The sequence below is a fragment of the Bison bison genome, unplaced genomic scaffold (genome assembly GCF_000754665.1).
Source record: "Bison bison bison isolate TAMUID 2011002044 unplaced genomic scaffold, Bison_UMD1.0 scf7180017860731, whole genome shotgun sequence".
NCBI classification, from domain to species: domain Eukaryota; kingdom Metazoa; phylum Chordata; class Mammalia; order Artiodactyla; family Bovidae; genus Bison; species Bison bison.
The window spans coordinates 300570-319076 of NW_011491303.1; the positions used below are offsets into that span (position 1 = coordinate 300570).

Consider the following 18507-nt stretch of genomic DNA (forward strand, 5'->3'; position numbering starts at 1 on the left):
CCCATGAAGTGATGGGACCGGATGCCATGATCTTCGTTTTCTGAATGTTGAGCTTTAAGATATTCTATATGCCAAGGTGCTGTGTTTTGGAATAGTGTGCCCAACACTAGCTTCTAGAGGCTACCCATTTCTCTAACATCAAGTTCATTAGTATAACATCTTCAAAGTTTTCTATTTTTCTCTTTTAAAAGGAAATTCTTTCTTTCTTTTTTTTTTTGCCTCACCCTGCATGGTCTTATTTTGCCCACCTCGAATTGAACTCATCCTCAGCAGTGAAAATGCAGAAACCTAACCACTGGGCCACCAGGGAATTACCAGAAATTGTTCTGTTACTTCCTTGTTTACAATAATAGTTTCCAATTATAGTTAAAAGAAAACACAAACTCCTTTTGCTACCTCAAGAGTCCACACTGCATTTGCTCTCCCTATTTCTCTGACCTGTCCACACTTTTCCCTACCATCCTTTGGTGCTCTGATCTTTCTATTCTGGTAGTAGCCCAAATCCAACTGCACCCTAGTCCTTTCTCCTTGATATTGTTTTTCAAATTGTGTAGTGAGGAGTCTGGCCTTTGTCTAGTCTCCTGGGAAATAACCTAAACCCTTGGAATTTCCTGAGTATTAAAAGTGTTGTATTATTCCTGGTGAGCTCACTGGACTGAACCTGATAGTTTATTCTAATGAGATGGTGAGTCAGCAAAACAGAAAGTCCAATCATGTGCCAAGGGGATTGAGGATTTGAGATTTTTGTGGTCAGCTTGACTCAGGAAGAGAGAGGGGCTGGAGAAGGAGTTCAATCACTATGTGGTCCGTGATTCGATCAGTCAAGGCTACATAATGAAAGCTCAGTAGAAAGTATGGCCATTGAAACTTGGGTGTGCTCCCTGGTTGACAGTACTCCATGCATGACACCTGTCTTGATTACTGTTATTTTTCATCAAAGCCTAGACAGTGGTTGGCTCATGGCCAACAGTCAATGATTGTTAGATGGATGTAAGAATAAGCTGCATGTGTGCTGATTCATAGTCCCAAGAGACTGCTTGGATTATAAATGTTAGCTTATTTACTGATAATTGTACATATACCTTATCTGTGTCAGATTACTTATGTCACTAATATCAAAGTCCTCTAAGCTTGATTATTAATAGTAACTGTAATTAAAAGGTCTGGGATAATTATACACATACCTTGCGTTTTATGGTATGAAAGGGTTGATTTAGAGCCAAGCATCAGGGAGACTGGGGAGAAAAAAGAATGATCCTGTGAACCAGCCTGGCAGCAATGTGCCTGGCTGTTTCCCATCGAGCCTGTGTAAATAGTTATGTGATTAAGGAAAGCTCTCCATGAGTCCAGAGATACGTAAGTTTCACTTTCCCTTAAGCTGAGAAAACTTCCTATAATGGTAGAATGTGCCAAGAAGACCTAACTTCCAATCTCCCCACCACACCTCCCTCCTTGGCCCAGCCCACTCTCTCCAACATGGGGATCCAAGGGGAATAAGATTAACCACTGAAGAAACTATTACCCAATAATCACTGATGATAACTCCCAGTCCATCCGAGGTAAAAGACTAAAGTCCCTCTTTGATATGTATAATCGAGTCACTTTGCTGTACACCTGAAACTGTCACAACATTGTTAATCAGCTATTACTCCAATATTAATTTTTTTCAAAGTCTCTCTTTAATTAAACTAAGATGCCAAAAATCTGAAAAACTTCCACTACAAGGTCTTGATTCAGAATTCTTTGAAGTTGAACAGAAAATGTCGGGAGTCACCCGACATTTTGGGGTTGAATCCAAGCCACAGTCAGAGCCAAGAGGGCAGATGGGAGTCACAGACACTGTGGCTCTCAGCCCCTGAGGGTGCTGGAATCATTATAAGGGGCCCGACTCGTGACATTCAATGAAGGGGAAAAGTCCCTGGAGGCCATTCCCCTTTTCTCCATACTCTACTCCACCTCCCTCCCAGGCCCCAAATCCAGAAAGAAGGAAATTCTGGAAAATTTAATTCCCCATGCTGTTAAGAATTAGTAATCTGGGACCTCCCTGGTGGTCCAGTGGTTAGGACTCTGTGTTTTGCAACCTGTGCAGTGTGACCAAAAAAAAAAAAGTAATCCTTTTAGGAAGAGGCAATAATAACACTCGGGTGACTCCAGACATTTTCTGTTCACTTGAGCTTTGGTTTTCCGTAAGATTCTGCTTCAGTTTGATTCTCAGCACTTTGCTATGAGGCCCCAGGGAGTCTGTCTTCTTTCTACTTGTTTGTCCCATTCTCAGTCTTTGCTCTGACAGTAGGGGGTTATGTCCTTTAACTAGTTAGTTTATTTCTGTTTTGGGGCTTGTAGGCACAAGATTCCTGCCGCTTGGGAATCTTTCTTAGTCCTCAAGTCTCAGAAGACCCATCACTTCCTCCAGGAAGCCCTCCTTAACTTTACCATCTAATTTTCTACCTAAAGTAGCCCTCCTTAGCTCCCACCCATTCTTCTCTATAATATCATCCTGTTTATTTCTTTCATGGCACAACAGACTGCACATGATCAATACATTAAAGGTGATAAATTTCTTGAGAATGAATGAATAAATAAATATATGAATGAAAGATTGAGTAAAGGAAGCTGGGAGCTGAGTTCTATGCTATTTTATACAGTGATTAGCAGAGCATTGGGTTCATGCTTAGTTTCAATAAATACTTAAAACATCTAAATTTTATGTTTAGAAGCTGCCTTAAAGATGAGACAATTTTTTTAAAAAGTAAGAATGAAAACTCTATTTTCCTTAAATAACAACAAAAATCACTTTAACTTGCTAGACCACACTATTTCACTGTGAAATGGGGATTAGTACATTTCTTATGAGAAAGCAAGGATACTGAATAAATAAAAGTGTTTTACAAACTATAATAAAAGATATGCAAACCCACGCAAAGTCTTATTTTATGGAATCCAAAACACTGAAAAGCTGTAATTTTTCTAAGATTAATACAGGCAGGTATTAGTAGCACTTATTTCCTAACTTACAGTCTGGTGCTTTTAGTTAAAACTGCTCAAATGTTATCATGTCAACAGCACCAAAAATAAAACACATGCACATTAATAAACCAGTTTTCCATCTCAACAAATCACCGAGTTCAATGTTTCAGATATTTTCTAGAACGTGTCCATCGTGACACCTTGTTTACTGTAGGAACTGCAGTAATACAATTTTGAACTTTTTAACTATCTTTTAAATTTTTCAGCCAAGTTTTACAATTGGATGGCCGAATTACATAAAGTCCAATACTACCATTTATGCCATAATTTTAAATGCCTGACTCAATTCCAGGAGCCTTTATCCTGCTTCTCAAAGGATGTTTCACAGATTTTTTTTTGAGGGGGGGGCATCTCTGTTACATTTTGAGTCTACAAAGTTAATATTGTTCCATAATAATAATAAGATATTATTTGTCATTTTTCCTCTCATTCTCTCAGTAGTGTAGATAATGCTTTCTAGAGCCTCCATGACCTGTGATTCCAGCATTGAATACAGAGGCAGATGGTGAGGATCTAGCTACCTTCTAGGAGCCAGACATTAGATTTTCAAAAACATTAAAAAATACCACACTTCGCAATAAACTTTATTTTATATTGGAGACAACAGATAGTGATCATTCCTGAAACATGTTTTACATATTAACCTATAATTGACTTGTTCCTTTTTTAATATAAGTTAATAAATACATTAAAAAATTTCTCAGTTTAATCTCTAATGCCACACATATTGATAGATATAATTCAAATGAGCAAAAGCACTTTTCTGTCCTCAATAATTTTTACGTGTCTAAATGCATCCTGAGGCCAAAAAGTTGGAAAGCACTGCTCTCCTCACTGAACCTGAACTTTGAGATCCACTTGGTCCAATGCTTATCTGCTCATCTGGGACCTTAAACCTTAGGCCACAACCAATAACAAAGTATTGACGCCTTGTTTATTGTAGGGATACCTGAGCCAGGCCAGGCCAGGCCCAGATGCATCCTCGTCCTTCATTCTCCTTCATCCTAGATCATCCTGAATCTAGGCCTGTGGAGCTTTATTGTGTGCTCTGGAAATCCTGGGGGTGGGTTAGAAATGGACCTTCTGTCTTACTTCCTCCATCTCTGACCTCCATTTCTGGCTCCCTGCCCTTCTTACATCTCAGTATGTCCCATTGTCCTTGCCCCAGATCCACAGTGAAAGTGCAAGTGCAAGTCGCTCAGTCGTGTCCGATTCTTTGTGACCCCGTGGACTTTACAGTCCATGGAATTCTCCAGGCCAGAATACTGGAGTGGGGAGCCTTTCCCTTCTTCAGGGGATTTTCCCAACCCCAGGATCAAACCCAGGTCTCCCACATTGCGGGTAGATTCTTTACCAGCTGAGCCACAAGGGAAGCCAAAGAATACTGGAATGGGTAGCCTATCCCTTCTCCAGCAGATTGCAGGTGGATTTTTTTTTTACCAACTGAGCTATTAGGGAATCCCCAGATCCACAGTATCTGATGTCAATTCCAGTCTCGGGCTGAATGTGTCATCCGATGTTAAAGCAGCTGGTTCTCTGCCTGTCACTTTCTCACACTTACTTGTTGGTTGGGAGCCATGTGGCAGCACTTAGTGTTCCTGAGACTTAGTGTTGCATGCCCCATGGTTACATGCAACAAGTTACTAAAGCAATAGCCTAATGAGGGAGACACACACTCTGGGGCTTGAAGACATGTCCGGGGGAACCCCGGGGGAGATTCTCCTGTGACCAGAAGGAAGGAGGGTAGTATTCCTCCAGGCGGTGCTGTAGTAGAGGTGGCCTGGGTTTCCCTACCTGGCTCTGAGACCAGGGAATTGGTGGTTGTGGTGGGTCTCTGCCCTGTGAAGGACCAGGCCCCCCTCAGGCACTGTGACCCCCTGGGCCCCTCTAAAAGATGGACAGATACAGAGGGGGCTGTCATCGGACCCCAGCCTGAAGAAGGGCCTCAGGGGTCCAGAGAAGGGTGAACGGGGACATGTGTAGATATGTGACCTGTCCTTCATGTTATAGAAGGACACATCTCCAGCTTCATAGTCCAGGAAGACGCCCACCCGGTGAAGGCGCTCTTTCAGGGGAAGAATCTTCTCTGGGGAGGAGAGGGCACGGTATTGGTTCTCAAACATATCCAGGGTCCAGAAGCCGTTCTGAGGAACTAGGAGGGCCTCCCCTTTCCTCTCAACGTTGTCTCTACAAACCCCCACAGCCCACACCATCACGTTTTTGACTTCCACCTCCCAGTAATGTCTCCCTAAGGAGTAGCTCTCCAGGCCCAGGACACAAGGCCGACAGTCGAATCTCTCCGGGTTGTCAGGCACGCTCTGCCTGGAAGGGCCCCTTCTCACACTTCTCCTGTCCTCTGACAGGAAGAGCTCAGGATGAGCAGTGTCTGGGTCCAGGACCACATCAGCTGCAGAGGAAATCTCAGGGTTAGGCCTGGGATCTCACAAAACTGTGAGATCCTGAGATCCTGAGACCAGGACCTGACTCCTGGTCCCCTGAGAGATCCCAGAAAGCATGGGGAGAATCCCCTGGGTAACAGTCTTTTCCATGAAAGCCCCTTGATCCCAGATCCCAGGCAGCTCACAGATAGAACTGAATTACTGAGTCTGCACTTCTCTCTCTTGAGTGGCAGGAGCGCTGCCACGGGTAGAGGAGGACTGGGGCTCTAAGAAATACAGAAAGTTCAGCCAATGAGCTGAAATGAATGGCTCCACTTTCTCTCAAAGTTCTCAGATCTGTCAGCTTTTCTATTCAAGATATATGATCTCTGGGGCTCAAGTTAGAATAAAGTTTCCCACTTGGCTTAAACTAGCAAAGAGAATCCATCCTCTTCCCCTCCCCCAATTAAGCAAGTAAGGCTGATTTTTTCCCTATACAGATAAGGGTGATAAAGGGTCCCTACACGGTCCTCTGTGTCCTACTGGTTTAACCCGCTGACAACTGATTTAAATGACTAACAACAGCACCCTTCAGAAGCTAAAAAAGGAAGATAATCTCCCCCAAAGTCATCCTGCTGCCTGAGGGCAAAAGGTAGGGGAAACTATATCCATCCATTTTGCTTTAATAACATGGGTGTGATGACTACAGTTATGACCTGTCAGATATAAGAAATGTTTCAGACCCCTGACATTCTGCAGCCGTCTCTGCAGTTACTTTTTGGCAGTTACTATTAGTCAGTCTCCATCTAATACAAAACAACTGTGTTAAAATGATTTTTTTCTTTCTCCAAATTTATATGTCTAACGGTGATAATTTTGAAATTTGAAAGAGGAAATGTCTGAGTGCTGTGGGATCCAGCAAAGGCTGGATTCTTTGATGCTCTTGAGCAGAAGGTGACAAATCATAAAACTCAAAAGTGCTTACTAGGACCAGGTCATTGGACCCTGTACTTTCCCTCTTGCCCACATCCCCTCCCCTATACACAGAATATCAGTGCTCTCTTGGAGCAGGAAGGCATTTCTGGCCTCTACACACCCCTGAGCCAGGCCTGGGAACTTCATTGCCTTTCCCACACACGGCTCTTCCACTGTGTAGTCTATATACCATCTCCCACGTTAAAGACAGCTAAGCCAGTATTGTCTTCTTTCAAATTAATCAGGACTCAAAGAACAACGGCTACTAAAATGTAACTTTTGGGGGGCTCTACTATGTGTGGTTTCCTAGGTTTTGGCAGCTTGAGTGTTTATGCTTCTTTGGTGGCTCAGACAGTAAAGAATCTGCCCGCAACGCGGGAGACCTGGGTTCGATCTCTGGGTTGGGAAGATCCCTTGGAGAAGGAAATGGCAACCCCCTCCAGTATTCTTGCCTGGAAAATTCCACGGACAGAGGAGCCTGGCGGGCTATGCCCATGGGATCGCAAAGAGCCAAACAAAACTGAGTGACTTCCCTCACTCACTATGTATGGTAGACCTTTGGTGATCATGGATGCTGCTGCTGCTGCTAAGTTCCTTCAGTCGTGTCTGACTCTGTGCAACCCCATAGACAGCAGCCCACTAGGCTCCCCTGTCCCTGGACTTCTCCAGGCAAGAATACTGGAGTGGGTTGCCATTTCCTTCTCCAGTGCATGAAAGTGAAAAGTGAAAGTGAAGTTGCTCAGTCGTGTCTGACTCATAGCAACCCCATGGACTGTAGCCCACCAGGCTCCTCTGTCCATGGGATTGTCCAGGCAAGGGTACTGGAGTGGAGTGCCATTGCCTTCTCCGGATCATGGGTGAAATTATTCTAAAAAAGAAAGAATGGTCAGGAGTAAACTATAGAATTCGTTAAGACCTGTGGAGTGTCTCTGACAGCAGAGGTAGAATCCAGCACTGGGTGGGATCCTGCTAGTGCACTAAGCCAGGCTCCTGCTTCCCCAGCCAGCCTTGGGCCCCCTTGCTCCTCTAATGTGTCGTGTTGGCTGCCTGGTGGGGAGAAAGCTCAGGATCTCAGGGAATGTTAGAGGCGCTCACCCGCATGTAAGAGGTTTCTTCTCCATCCTGCAATGGGACAGGCAGAGGGATGAGCTTCATGAGATAATGGCTAAGAGAGCAGAATACAAATCATGCAGGGAATAGTTTAGGAAATGTTAAACTTACGCAATTCTTCTTGAAGTTGCTCTGAAAAGGAAATAGAAACAAATGAATGTCTTTAAGAGAAGAACTAAGAAAGTCTGAGTTTGTCTTAAATAATGAAAAGTTGATCTTTTCTGTGAATACCACCACCCTCCTCCCACACTGCCTAGGGAACTGTCAAGATACCAGAAATGATATATGATCAGGTGGCTCGATACTATCAGTACTTATTTAGATTTGCTTTTGTCCAACAAGATAGGGCTACATGTAGCCAGGTGAATGGATGCAGCATTTGCAGAGTGGAAGAAAGTCAGGTCTGAGGGATTCATTACTAGGATGTGCGAGTTCCAAGCCCTTGGTGCTGCTTTTATTCATGCCCTCTCTGTTTCCCAGGCTTTTAGCTGGCCGAGTTGTGTGACAGTGAACTGTCCTCCTACTCTTTTACCTTTTGTTTGGCATTCTTTCTCTTTTTCCACACGTTCTTTCCCCAGTTCCTTACGTGCAATTTCTTTCTCTTCATTTTCAGCCTCTTTTTGCATGGACAGAATCTTTTTTCCCAGATGGAGTTTCTTGATGAGATAGATGCTCCCAGCAATGAGGAGAAGCAGAGAGGGCAGGATGACCGCCAGGGCCACCATCCAGGGAGATGTTCTGGGAATAAAGGATTCTGAAAAGGGAGCCCCAAAATCCTATTTAGTGAGAAAAAGGAGCTCCAGAATGAGAGCCCCTCAGGGCACAGATCTGAAGAGCTCTCTCAGGTCCCTGCTCCACCAGCTTCTCTCTGAGAAACCCCAGCTAGGGAAACAAACTTCGACTTTGCACTGGCTCACCCCACAGTAATTGCCAGGATTGGGGGCTCAGCAGACAAAAAAGCAAGTAACACGTTGAGTCACCATGGGTGGGACAAGGCTGACTAAAAGCTAACCAGCCATATAGAATCAGCACAGCCACTGTGTGATATAAGCCACCATCCCTTCTTGCCTGGAACATTACAATACCCTCCTCCCTGCTTCTGTCCATACCTTCTGCCCTTCTGCTGTCTGTCCTCAGCACAGCAGCCTAAGTGAGATCATGTTATTTCTTTGTTCAAAACCTTACATGTTTCCTATCTTATTGAGATTAAAAGCCAAAGTTCATTTGTGGCCTACACTGCCCCATACAATCCAGACCTATGGCCTCTCTGGATTCGTCTCCTCCAACTCTCCCTGGCTTCAATTCATTCCAATCATATCTGCATCTTAAGGGGTCTTTGAAAACTGCCAGATAAACTGCCTCAGGAGTTTAAATATAATATTTTTCTACAATACTTATCACTATCTGATACAGTCCACAGTTTAATTACTTCACTCCTTGTTTTAATTAATGATTTCACTTATTGTCCTCTGCTGTTCTAGAATGTGAGACCCACGAGCGCAGGCATCTTCTTGTATTTTGTTCACTGATTTATCTTCGATTTCGAGAACAGTACCTTGAGCATATGAGATACTTGTTTAGTACTTCTTTAATGCATTTATGAATGTCTATAGACAGACTTTCTTGAACACTGTCCCTTGGGAAATATCATGGGGAGGAAGGGAGGGCTTCAGCAGACAACACCCACCCACACCACCGTCCATTGTTTTAGGACTGTTCTAAATGTTTGCAAATTGCTGCAGGATAAGGACCATGATCAAACAACTATCAGATTTACCCTTAAGGAGGCTTTCTACCCCTGTGTTTTGAGACAATTTGATTTTCCTCTTATGACAAGGAGAGGCCTCAGCTCAGCTGTAGCTTCCAGCTCTTCAGGGCTCAGGATCCTTCTACCCCATGGCCCTACCTCCCCATCCTCCTGCTGGGCTCCAATCTGTCTGCTGAGCAACCGGCCTCCATGAATTGAGCCTCCAGGAAGAAAAAAACGAAAGAAAGAAAGAAATGAGCCTCCAGAGAGCAGGGAACTAACCTGGAATGAAAATCACAGTTTCCTTCTCCTGGTCGAGCAGGGTGTTGCTGACAGAGCAGGACATGTTCCTCACTGAATGGTCCCTGATGATCACAGCCATGGTGACCAGGAAGAGCCCATCTGCACTCACAGAGTAAGCCTCTTCCAGGGGGGGCATTGTCTCACCATGAGGGCCCCTCCACACAGCGTGGGGCTTTGGGTACCACCCTGCAGATGTACACTCCAGCCTGATACCTCCATCCTCGGGGCTCTTCATTTCAATAACGGGTTTAGAGCCCAGGCCTGGGGAGAGAGACCAGGGCTCTGTAACAGAGGTAATAGTGTCTTAGCAAAAGTGTATTAGGAAAGCAGCTCTGGGTGATGAAGAGGCAAGAAAGCAAGAGGCTGGTGTCCAGAAAAAACTATTAGGCACATTCATGCACTCTCTTCTGTGAAGGGAGAAAGAGGGAGGGATGGAAGAAGGAAGGAAGAAGACAGTAAGGAGAAAAGGAAGGAAGAAAACCTTGATTTTGGAGAATACCAGGAGGCCAACATGTTGAAAAAAAAAAAAAGTGAGATCTCTAAGAGGGGAAATGCTTACATTGCACTCTTCTTTGGGCTCTCCCTACGGACTCCATCACAGGAGCAAGCATCTATCTGTCTCCTAATAAATGTTTGTTGACTGATTCATTCAGCTAGAGATTTTAATTTTCTCACTTCTGGATGGGTGTGTCCACTCTGATCAGAAACAAACAGGTCTAGGCTTTCACTTTCTGCCCTGAGAGGACTTCTCAGCAGCTCTGGCTTCTTGGAGTTTTAAGTTCAATATAATAAGGACAGAAACCTGCCAGGCTGGCAGAATTTTAAGAAACTTTTTGACTTGAAGGCACTGTCTCCCTTCTCCTGGTTTAGGGCTTCTCATCACCACAGCTATCTGATAATCAAAAGGAGGTGTTGGTTTTTAGAATTGACAGAGCTAGTGTGCAAAGTCAGGCTTTACGCCCCAATTTAGAGATATTTACCTTCCACAAATTATACCAAAGACAAAATTAAACCTCACTTAAGTCTTAGTGATTCTTCCTCAATTTGGTCTTTTCAAGATGGAAAATAAAAAAAACAACTAGTTGCGGATTGAAAGGCTGGCATGGAAACTCTGAAGTGGGATAAGATTCAAAAGACCTCAACAACTTGGGAAGAAATCCTACAAAACATTTCAGGGGGATTCAGTAAAGGCAAGTATGAGACAACAGATCGAAGGACAAAACCAGCCAGCCAATTAACCAAACCAAAAAAACAGTAAAACAAACAAAAAATTGTCCAACGACTCAATTCAGAGTGGGATAGGCCAGGCCAGGTTCATGTTTACCATAATTTGCCAAGCTCTCTTTCCCTCTGCCAAGGTGAACCATAAAGTTCCAGGCAGGTCTATATGAAGTAGAGCCCCACCAGACTCATGAAGGATATACTTCATGTGTCAGAAATAGATTTTTGTTGATTTAACCTACTAGGATTTGAGGGCTGCTTAGACCAGAGCATAAGCTCAACAATCCTGACTAAAGCATATGTCAAAGATAATTAAAAGCATGGACTGGTAAGAGGCTCATGGGAAAAGATGAAAAATAAAATAGATCTCAGGCTTAGAATAGAGATAGCTCAGGTACGATGTGATGACCACTTACAGCTTTACGGAGCAGATTCATTTATTCCGTCGATAATATTTACTGAGCATCTGTTATGCTTCAGGTTCAGTTCTAAAGATGTGAATACAGCAAGAACAAAAGAGAAAACAACCCTTTATGAAAACTACATTTTAGTGGAAGAGACACAGTAATCTGGATAAATAAGTAAAATGCATACTCTGTAAGATGGTGATATGTCCCAAGGAAAAAAGCAGGGAAGGGAGAGGAAGTGAAAAGCGTCAAGAATGGTGTTTGATCCTCACAGTCATGGAAAATAACTTACTAGAAAGGAAAAAATAGATTGAAGTCACATGTGAAAAACTTCTCTTTGGACTTAATGAAAAAGGTGTGGAGCATCCTATACGATCGGTGAGAGTGTATATTGGTACAAACACTTTGCAAAACAAATGTGTAGTATCTATTAAGGATGAAGATAAATATTTCTCATTATATTTTTAATATTAAATATTTAATATTCTCAAAATATTTAAATGTTTTCTCATTATTTCTCATTTTACTCCTAGGAACCTGTCTCAGCTGGGCATTTTGAGAAACGGCATGTTATGGATTGAACTGTGTCCCTGCAAAATTTTTATGCTGCATCCCTAATCTCCAGTCCCTTAGAACGTGACTGTATTTGGAGACAGGGCTTTTAAAGATGTAATTAAGTCAATGTGAGGCTGTTAGGGTGGGCCCTGATCCAATCTGCTGGAGTCCTTATAAAAAGAGATTAGGACACACAGAGATACAAGAAATGCACACCCATAGAGCAAAGGCCACATTAGGACCCAGATGGAAGACCAGGGTAGCCACCTGCAGGCCAAGGAGAGAGGCTGCAGGAGAAACCAAACCTGCTGACAGCTTGATCTTGGATTTAACAACCTCCAGAACTATGAGCAAACACATTTCTGTTATTTAAGCTGCAGAGTCCGTGGCCTTTTGTCATGGCAGCCCTAGCAAACTGACACTGTCAGTAGAAGGCAGCATCCTATCTGTTGATATGAGGAGTGGTTGTAGCTCATAATAATTCAGTAATCTGTACATTAATGTTCTACTAGTTTTTCTGCACGAGTACTCTGTTTAATGGGCCTTCCCAGGTGGTTCAGTGATAAAGAATCTATCTGCAATTCAGGAGACGCAGGTTTGATCCCTGGGTTGGGACGGTTCCCTGGAGAAGGAAATCACAACCCACTCCAGTATTCTTGCCTTGGAAATCCCATGGACAGAGAAGCCTGGCAGGATACAGATCATGGGGTCACAAGGAGTTGGACACAACACAGGGACTAAGCAACAACAAATTCTATTTAACAATAAAAATGTCTAATTCTAAAACATGTTACTGAGAAATATGCTTAGAGATTTCTCAGAAGTAGGCATAAGGATAATCTGTAGGGACTAAGCATTCGCCCCTGCTCAAGATGACAGTTGTGTGTGTCTCAAGAGCTGATACCCACAGTAGCAGAGCAAACCCATTGAGTCCTTGAGGAGGGGAAAGCCACCCTCCCTGTTTACTGGGAATTCTAGGCACAAACTCCCCTGATCTGCAGGGGGCCTGGAGTGAAGAGAAAAACTTTCCTCAAGAGTCAGGCTGTGAAAAAGCAACCTCACAAAACGAAAGCACGCACCTGTCACTGTTAGGTGCATGATGGCCTCATCGTAAGATCTGCCTTCTTGAAAATAACAGCAGTAGATGCCGTTTTCGTGGGCGGTGACGTTGTGTATGATCAGCCCCACGCTCCCCTCGCTGATGGCTTCGCTCACAAAAGTTATTCTTCCCCGGTATTGCTCCATCTGCTCGTCTGTTCTCTCCCTCCTGCCCTTGTACACGAACACCGCAGGGGAAAACTGCGTCCGGAACCATCGCACCTCCATATCCTCAGCGTTTATCTCAGGTGACAGGTGGCAGCGTAACGTGGCGTCTTCTCCCACCACGGCCAGGATTGGATAAGCTGGTCCCAGGACAGTAAACTGGACTGTTACACAAAGCGGTAGACTCAGACAAGGGCACCAGCCATCAACTCTCTGAGACAGCAAAGGAACTGGGTGTTCCAGGGGACAGACATGTTCTCTCTAAGGCCATAGGGGCTTCCTGGGCTGAGGATTCTGGGGGCGAAGGGATATGGCTGGTCGGTAGTAAAAAACAAAACAAAACAAAAAACACCTAGTAGGTGTGTCTAGCGGGGGTACTAATGCTTCATGAACAACACATTGAGAAGCCTACGCTGATCACCCCTCATGAACCCTGAGCTCACAGAGGTTTTCTTCTGTTTCCCAAACCAGTACAGTGCCTGCGGTATAGGATATAAACTGTAGCTGTCCAGTGTGATCACCACTAGCTAGTCCCGATTGGCATGTGCTGTAATGTAAAAGACACACAATTTTGAAAATTTAGAATAAATTTCATAATTTACATTATGTTCATATTTTACATTAATTAAAATTTTAAATAATAATACTTTGGTTATTTGAAGTTAAAATGTTTTATGAAAGTTCATTTCATCGGTTGGTTTCCTTTTCCTTTTTAACATGTAGCTACTAAGGATTTTTAAGTTACATATACAGCTTGGCTTTCTGGCTCTCACTGGATTGCTACTGGAGTGCGCCTAGGATCCATCTGATGACTGTGATCCATATGATGACTGTGTGCAGAATGAAAGGGTGAGTGAGCACAACTGCAGCCCTTCTTTACCCTTTGCAGACTTAAGTGTTGATTTTCCTTTCTGAGAAGTTGATAGGAGTTAGTGGCGTACACCCCTACCTGAGATCGGTGCAAACGAGCTGAGGAGGTGGAAGAAGAGAAGGAAGCCTGGCAGGGAAAAATACAGAGAAGCAACTGGCTCCATAAGCATCCAAGAGGAGTCACCCGGAGAGGCACCGACGGGAGACCTAGAGAGACGTGGAGAATCAGCCAAGGAGACTTGGCACCATAGTTCTGATCTAGGTCATACTTTCCTGTAACCCGTGTTGGTATTATCAGCTCCCCAGCTTCTCTCTTGGGCCGCCCCCTTCGACTCCCGGTTTAAGTATTTCCCGATAGATTGATCCTTTAAACACTGAATGGAATGTCAACAATACAGCGATCTGGAAGGCAGTTTTCCCCTCTCCTCGGCTCACTTTTCTAGCCAGAGTTGAGTTTCTTCAGACGTCACTTGATACTCTTCCAAACTCTCCCTCCCTTTTCTCCCAGCGATTCAGGCTAGACGCCAAGATAAGTCCACCCTCGCCCCCGGAAGCCTCCCTTCCCCGGGTCCTCGCTTCCCCCCTTATTGGGTTTTGTTCCTCCCATCTACCGCCTCCCACCCTTTGCCTCACCCCGAGCGGTCGCGCATCCCCTCCCCTTCTTACCTTCTAGAATGAACGTCTGCGTTTTCTTTTCTCCTCCCTCCGCTCAAATAATGATTTTCTGGCTGTCCCTCTTCCCCCTAAACCCGCCCAGGGGCATATTCACCACCCTTCGGAAAGGGGAGAAAAAAACTTTTCTTCACCTCTTGTTAGTGGCGGCGTGGGGCTTGCGGGCCCCGGGGCCCGGTCCACCTGGTGATCACAAAGTCACAATATTTTCAATGAATGATTCAGAGCCGGCTGTGGGTCAGCCAGCCAATGGCATCCCTGAGCTTGCTTTCTCACTAGTTACTGGGCAGAACACACAGAAACAGTACAGGAATTGAAATCTTACAGCTGTGCAAAGCCTTTTAATAATTTCTTTTTCTTTTTTTCAGAAGCGTGATACTTTTTTATTTTGAAGCCTTAATACTTCCCCAAGGATTTTGGTGTTGCTTGTAATCACCAGGAGAACCCTCCCCATTTATGTGTGTATGTATGTGTGTGTGTTTAGTGGTTGGGGTGTGGGCAGGTGATGATGTCAGCATAGCACATCTCAATTTCACATATTTCTTAGTGCTGGATCGGAGAAGGCAATGGCACCCCACTCCAGTACTCTTGCCTGGAAAATCCCATGGATGGAGGAGTCTGGTGGGCTGCAGTCCATGGGGTCGCTAAGAGTCGGACAGGACTGAGCAACTTCACTTTCACTTTTTCACTTTCATGCATTGGAGAAGGAAATGGCAATCCACTCCAGTTTTCTTGCCTGGAGAATCCCAGGGGCAGGAGAGCCTGCTGGGCTGACGTCTATGGGGTCACGCAGAGTTGGACACGACTGAAGTGACTTAACAGCAGTGCTGGATAGATGGGATGGAGCCCCGTTGCCACATGAGAACCAACTGATTAATGTACCCTTTATGTCATTTTTCTTTTAGTTGGCTTTCTCTTCTTATTTATTTTCAAACTTGCAGTTTCTTGGGATTACATCTCAAACAGACAACCTGACACAAAGTCCTTGACTCAGAGTCAGCTTTTGGGGAACCGATGGTGACTGCAGCCATGAAATTAAAAGACACTTACTCCTTGGAAGGAAAGTTATGACCAACCTAGATAGCATATTCAAAAGCGGAGACATTACTTTGCCAACAAAGGTACGTCTAGTCGAGGCTATGGTTTTTCCTGTGGTCATGTATGGATGTAAGAGTTGAAATGTGAAGAAGGCTGAGCGCTGAAGAATTGATGCTTTTGAACTGTGGTGTTGGAGAAGATTCTTGAGAGTCCCTTGGACTGCAAGGAGATCCAACCAGTCCATTCTGAAGGAGATCAGCCCTGGGATTTCTTTGGAAGGAATGATGCTAAAGCAGAAACTCCAGTACTTTGGCCACCTCATGTGAAGAGTTGACTCACTGGAAAAGACTCTGATGCTGGGAGGGATTGGGGACAGGAGGAGAAGGGGATGACAGAGGATGATATGGCTGGATGGCATCACTGACTCAATGGACATGAGTCTGAGTGAACTCCGGGAGTTGGTGATGGACAGGGAGGCCTGGCGTGCTGCGATTCATGGGGTCACAAAGAGTCGGACACAACTGAGTGACTGAACTGAACTGACCTAAGAGATGAGATCAGTAGAAATTTCACCAGATATCATCAACAGGGAAAATCATCTTTTCTGCAAAGGGATACTTACATATATACCTGAGTTTAGTAATTGAATGAAGAACTATAGATTAAATTTCCAAAAAGAGTCACTCTTGTTGAGAGTCACAGGAATGAATCTCCAATCATGGAGGCCCTTAGCATATACAGAACAGAGGCCTCCTTAAGAGTGAGCGAGGCCATGGCTATGTGTGCTAGGCTGAAGAGTTCACATCATAATCTTTATAGCCTCTGATTATGACACATTACATGGCAAAAAGAGACCTTCAGTTCAGTTCAGTTCAGTTGCTCAGTTGTGTCCGACTCTTTGTGACCCCATGAATCGCAGCACGCCAGGCCTCCCTGTCCATCACCATCTCCCGGAGTTCACTCAAATTCACATCCATCAAGTCAGTGATGCCATCCAGCCATCTCATCCTCTGTCATCCCCTCTTCCTCCTGCCTCCAATCCCTCCCAGCATCAGAGTCTTTTCCAATGAGTCAACTCTTTGCATGAGGTGGCCAAAGTATTGGAGTTTCAGCTTTAGCATCATTCCTTCCAAAGAACACCCAGGGCTGATCTCCTTTAGAATGGACTGGTTGGATCTCCTTGCAGTCCAAGGGACTCTCAAGAATCTTCTCCAACACCACAGTTCAAAAGCATCAATTCTTCGGTGCTCAGCTTTCTTCACAATCCAACTCTCGCATCCATACATGACCACTGGAAAAACCATAGCCTTGACTAGACGGACCTTTGTTGGCAAAGAGACCTTACAGGTTGGAATTAAAGTTATGGATCTTAAAGTAGAGAGATTATCCTGGATTCATAGGAAGATTATCTTGGATTACTTCTTTGAAGATGGAGGAAGAGGACCAGGAGGTAGGGAATGTGGGAGCCTCCAGAAGCAGGAAAGAGCCCTAGGCTGACAGCCAGCAAGAAATGACCACCTCAGTCCTACAACTGCAAGAAACTAAATTCTGCCAACAATTTGAATGAGCAAGGAAACAGATTCTTTGCTAGCGCCTCCAGAAAGGCATACAGTCTGCAGTCACCTTGATTTTAGCCCAATGAGACGCATGATGGTCTTCTGGCCTACAAAAATATGAGATAATAAATTTATTTTTGTTTCAGGTCACAAAATTTGTGGCAATTTATTACAGCAACAATAGAAAACTAATACAAGGAGAATTTTGTGAAAATATTATGAGATGAATTGTAAAACTTGTGGTGAGTAAACTGTAGGGGCTTAAAATCTAGAAAAGTTTCAGTTAAAGAGTGAGGATTATTAACACGTTTATTTAACAAATGTAACTTGACAACCACATGTCAGATAGAGGGGATACATTGGTGAACAAAATAGTGATAATGATGAAGAGTAATTTCTGCCTGGTACCCGTCAGCTGAAAGGAACATCCATTAACATCAATAACTGATCAGGCGTGGAAATATCCCTTTGCTAGAAATGGACTCTGCTGTGTGATTAAAAATACCATTACAGTTCACCCTGCTTATTTAACTTATATGCAGAGTACATCATGAGAAACGCTGGGCTGGAAGAAGCACAAGCTGGAATCAAGATTGCTGGGAGAAGTATCAATAACCTCAGATATGCAGATGACACCACCCTTATGGCAGAAAGTGAAGAGGAACTAAAAAGCCTCTTGATGAGAGTGAAACAGGAGAGTGAAAAAGTTGGCTTAAAGCTCAACATCCAGAAAACTAAGATCATGGCATCTGGTCCCATCACTTCATGGGAAATAGATGGGGAAACAGTGGAAACAGTGGCAGACTTTATTTTTTTGGGCTCCAAAATCACTGCAGATGGTGACTGCAGCCATGAAATTAAAAGACTCTTACTCCTTGGAAGAAAAGTTATGACCAACCTAGATAGCATATTCAAAAGCAGAGACATTATTTTGCCAACAAAGGTCCGTCTAGTCAAGGCTATGGTTTTTCCAGTGGTCATGTATGGATTCGAGAGTTGGATTGTGAAGAAGGCTGAGCACCGAAGAATTGATGCTTTTGAACTGTGGTGTTGGAGAAGACTCTTGAGAGTCCCTTGGATTGCAAGGAGATCCAACCAGTCCATTCTAAAGGAGATCAGCCCTGGGTGTTCTTTGGAAGGAATGATGCTAAAGCTGAAACTCCAATACTTTGGCCACCTCATGCAAAGAGTTGACTCATTGGAAAAGACTCTGATGCTGGGAGGGATTGGAGGCAGGAGGAAGAGGGGATGACAGAGGATGAGATGGCTGGATGGCACCACTGACTTGATGGACTTGAATTTGAGTGAACTCCGGGAGAAGGTGATGGACAGGGAGGCCTGGCGTGCTGCGATTCATGGGATCACAAAGAGTCGGACACGACTGA

At 44.2% G+C, this 18507-nt stretch overlaps 1 protein-coding gene across 7 annotated transcripts; it reads right to left on the minus strand.

The window, feature by feature from the left end:
- LOC104982843 (butyrophilin subfamily 2 member A2-like) lies at positions 1-15139 on the minus strand. Of its 7 annotated transcripts, none has more exons than XM_010832291.1 (8): positions 14663-15139; positions 13936-14063; positions 12803-13150; positions 9520-9801; positions 8023-8244; positions 7602-7622; positions 7476-7502; positions 1-5434 (listed from the first exon to the last, which is right to left on the minus strand). In XM_010832291.1, exons 2-8 carry the CDS (start codon positions 14024-14026, stop codon positions 4818-4820), a joined length of 1608 nt encoding a protein of 535 aa, XP_010830593.1. In that variant the 5' UTR covers positions 14027-14063; positions 14663-15139; the 3' UTR covers positions 1-4817. The 7 variants fall into 7 exon arrangements, with proteins under 7 accessions (XP_010830593.1, XP_010830594.1, XP_010830595.1 ...); XM_010832292.1 differs by having other exon boundaries at positions 12803-13126; positions 14523-15139; XM_010832293.1 differs by having other exon boundaries at positions 8077-8244; positions 14523-15139.
- Positions 15140-18507: the final 3368 nt, after the last annotated feature.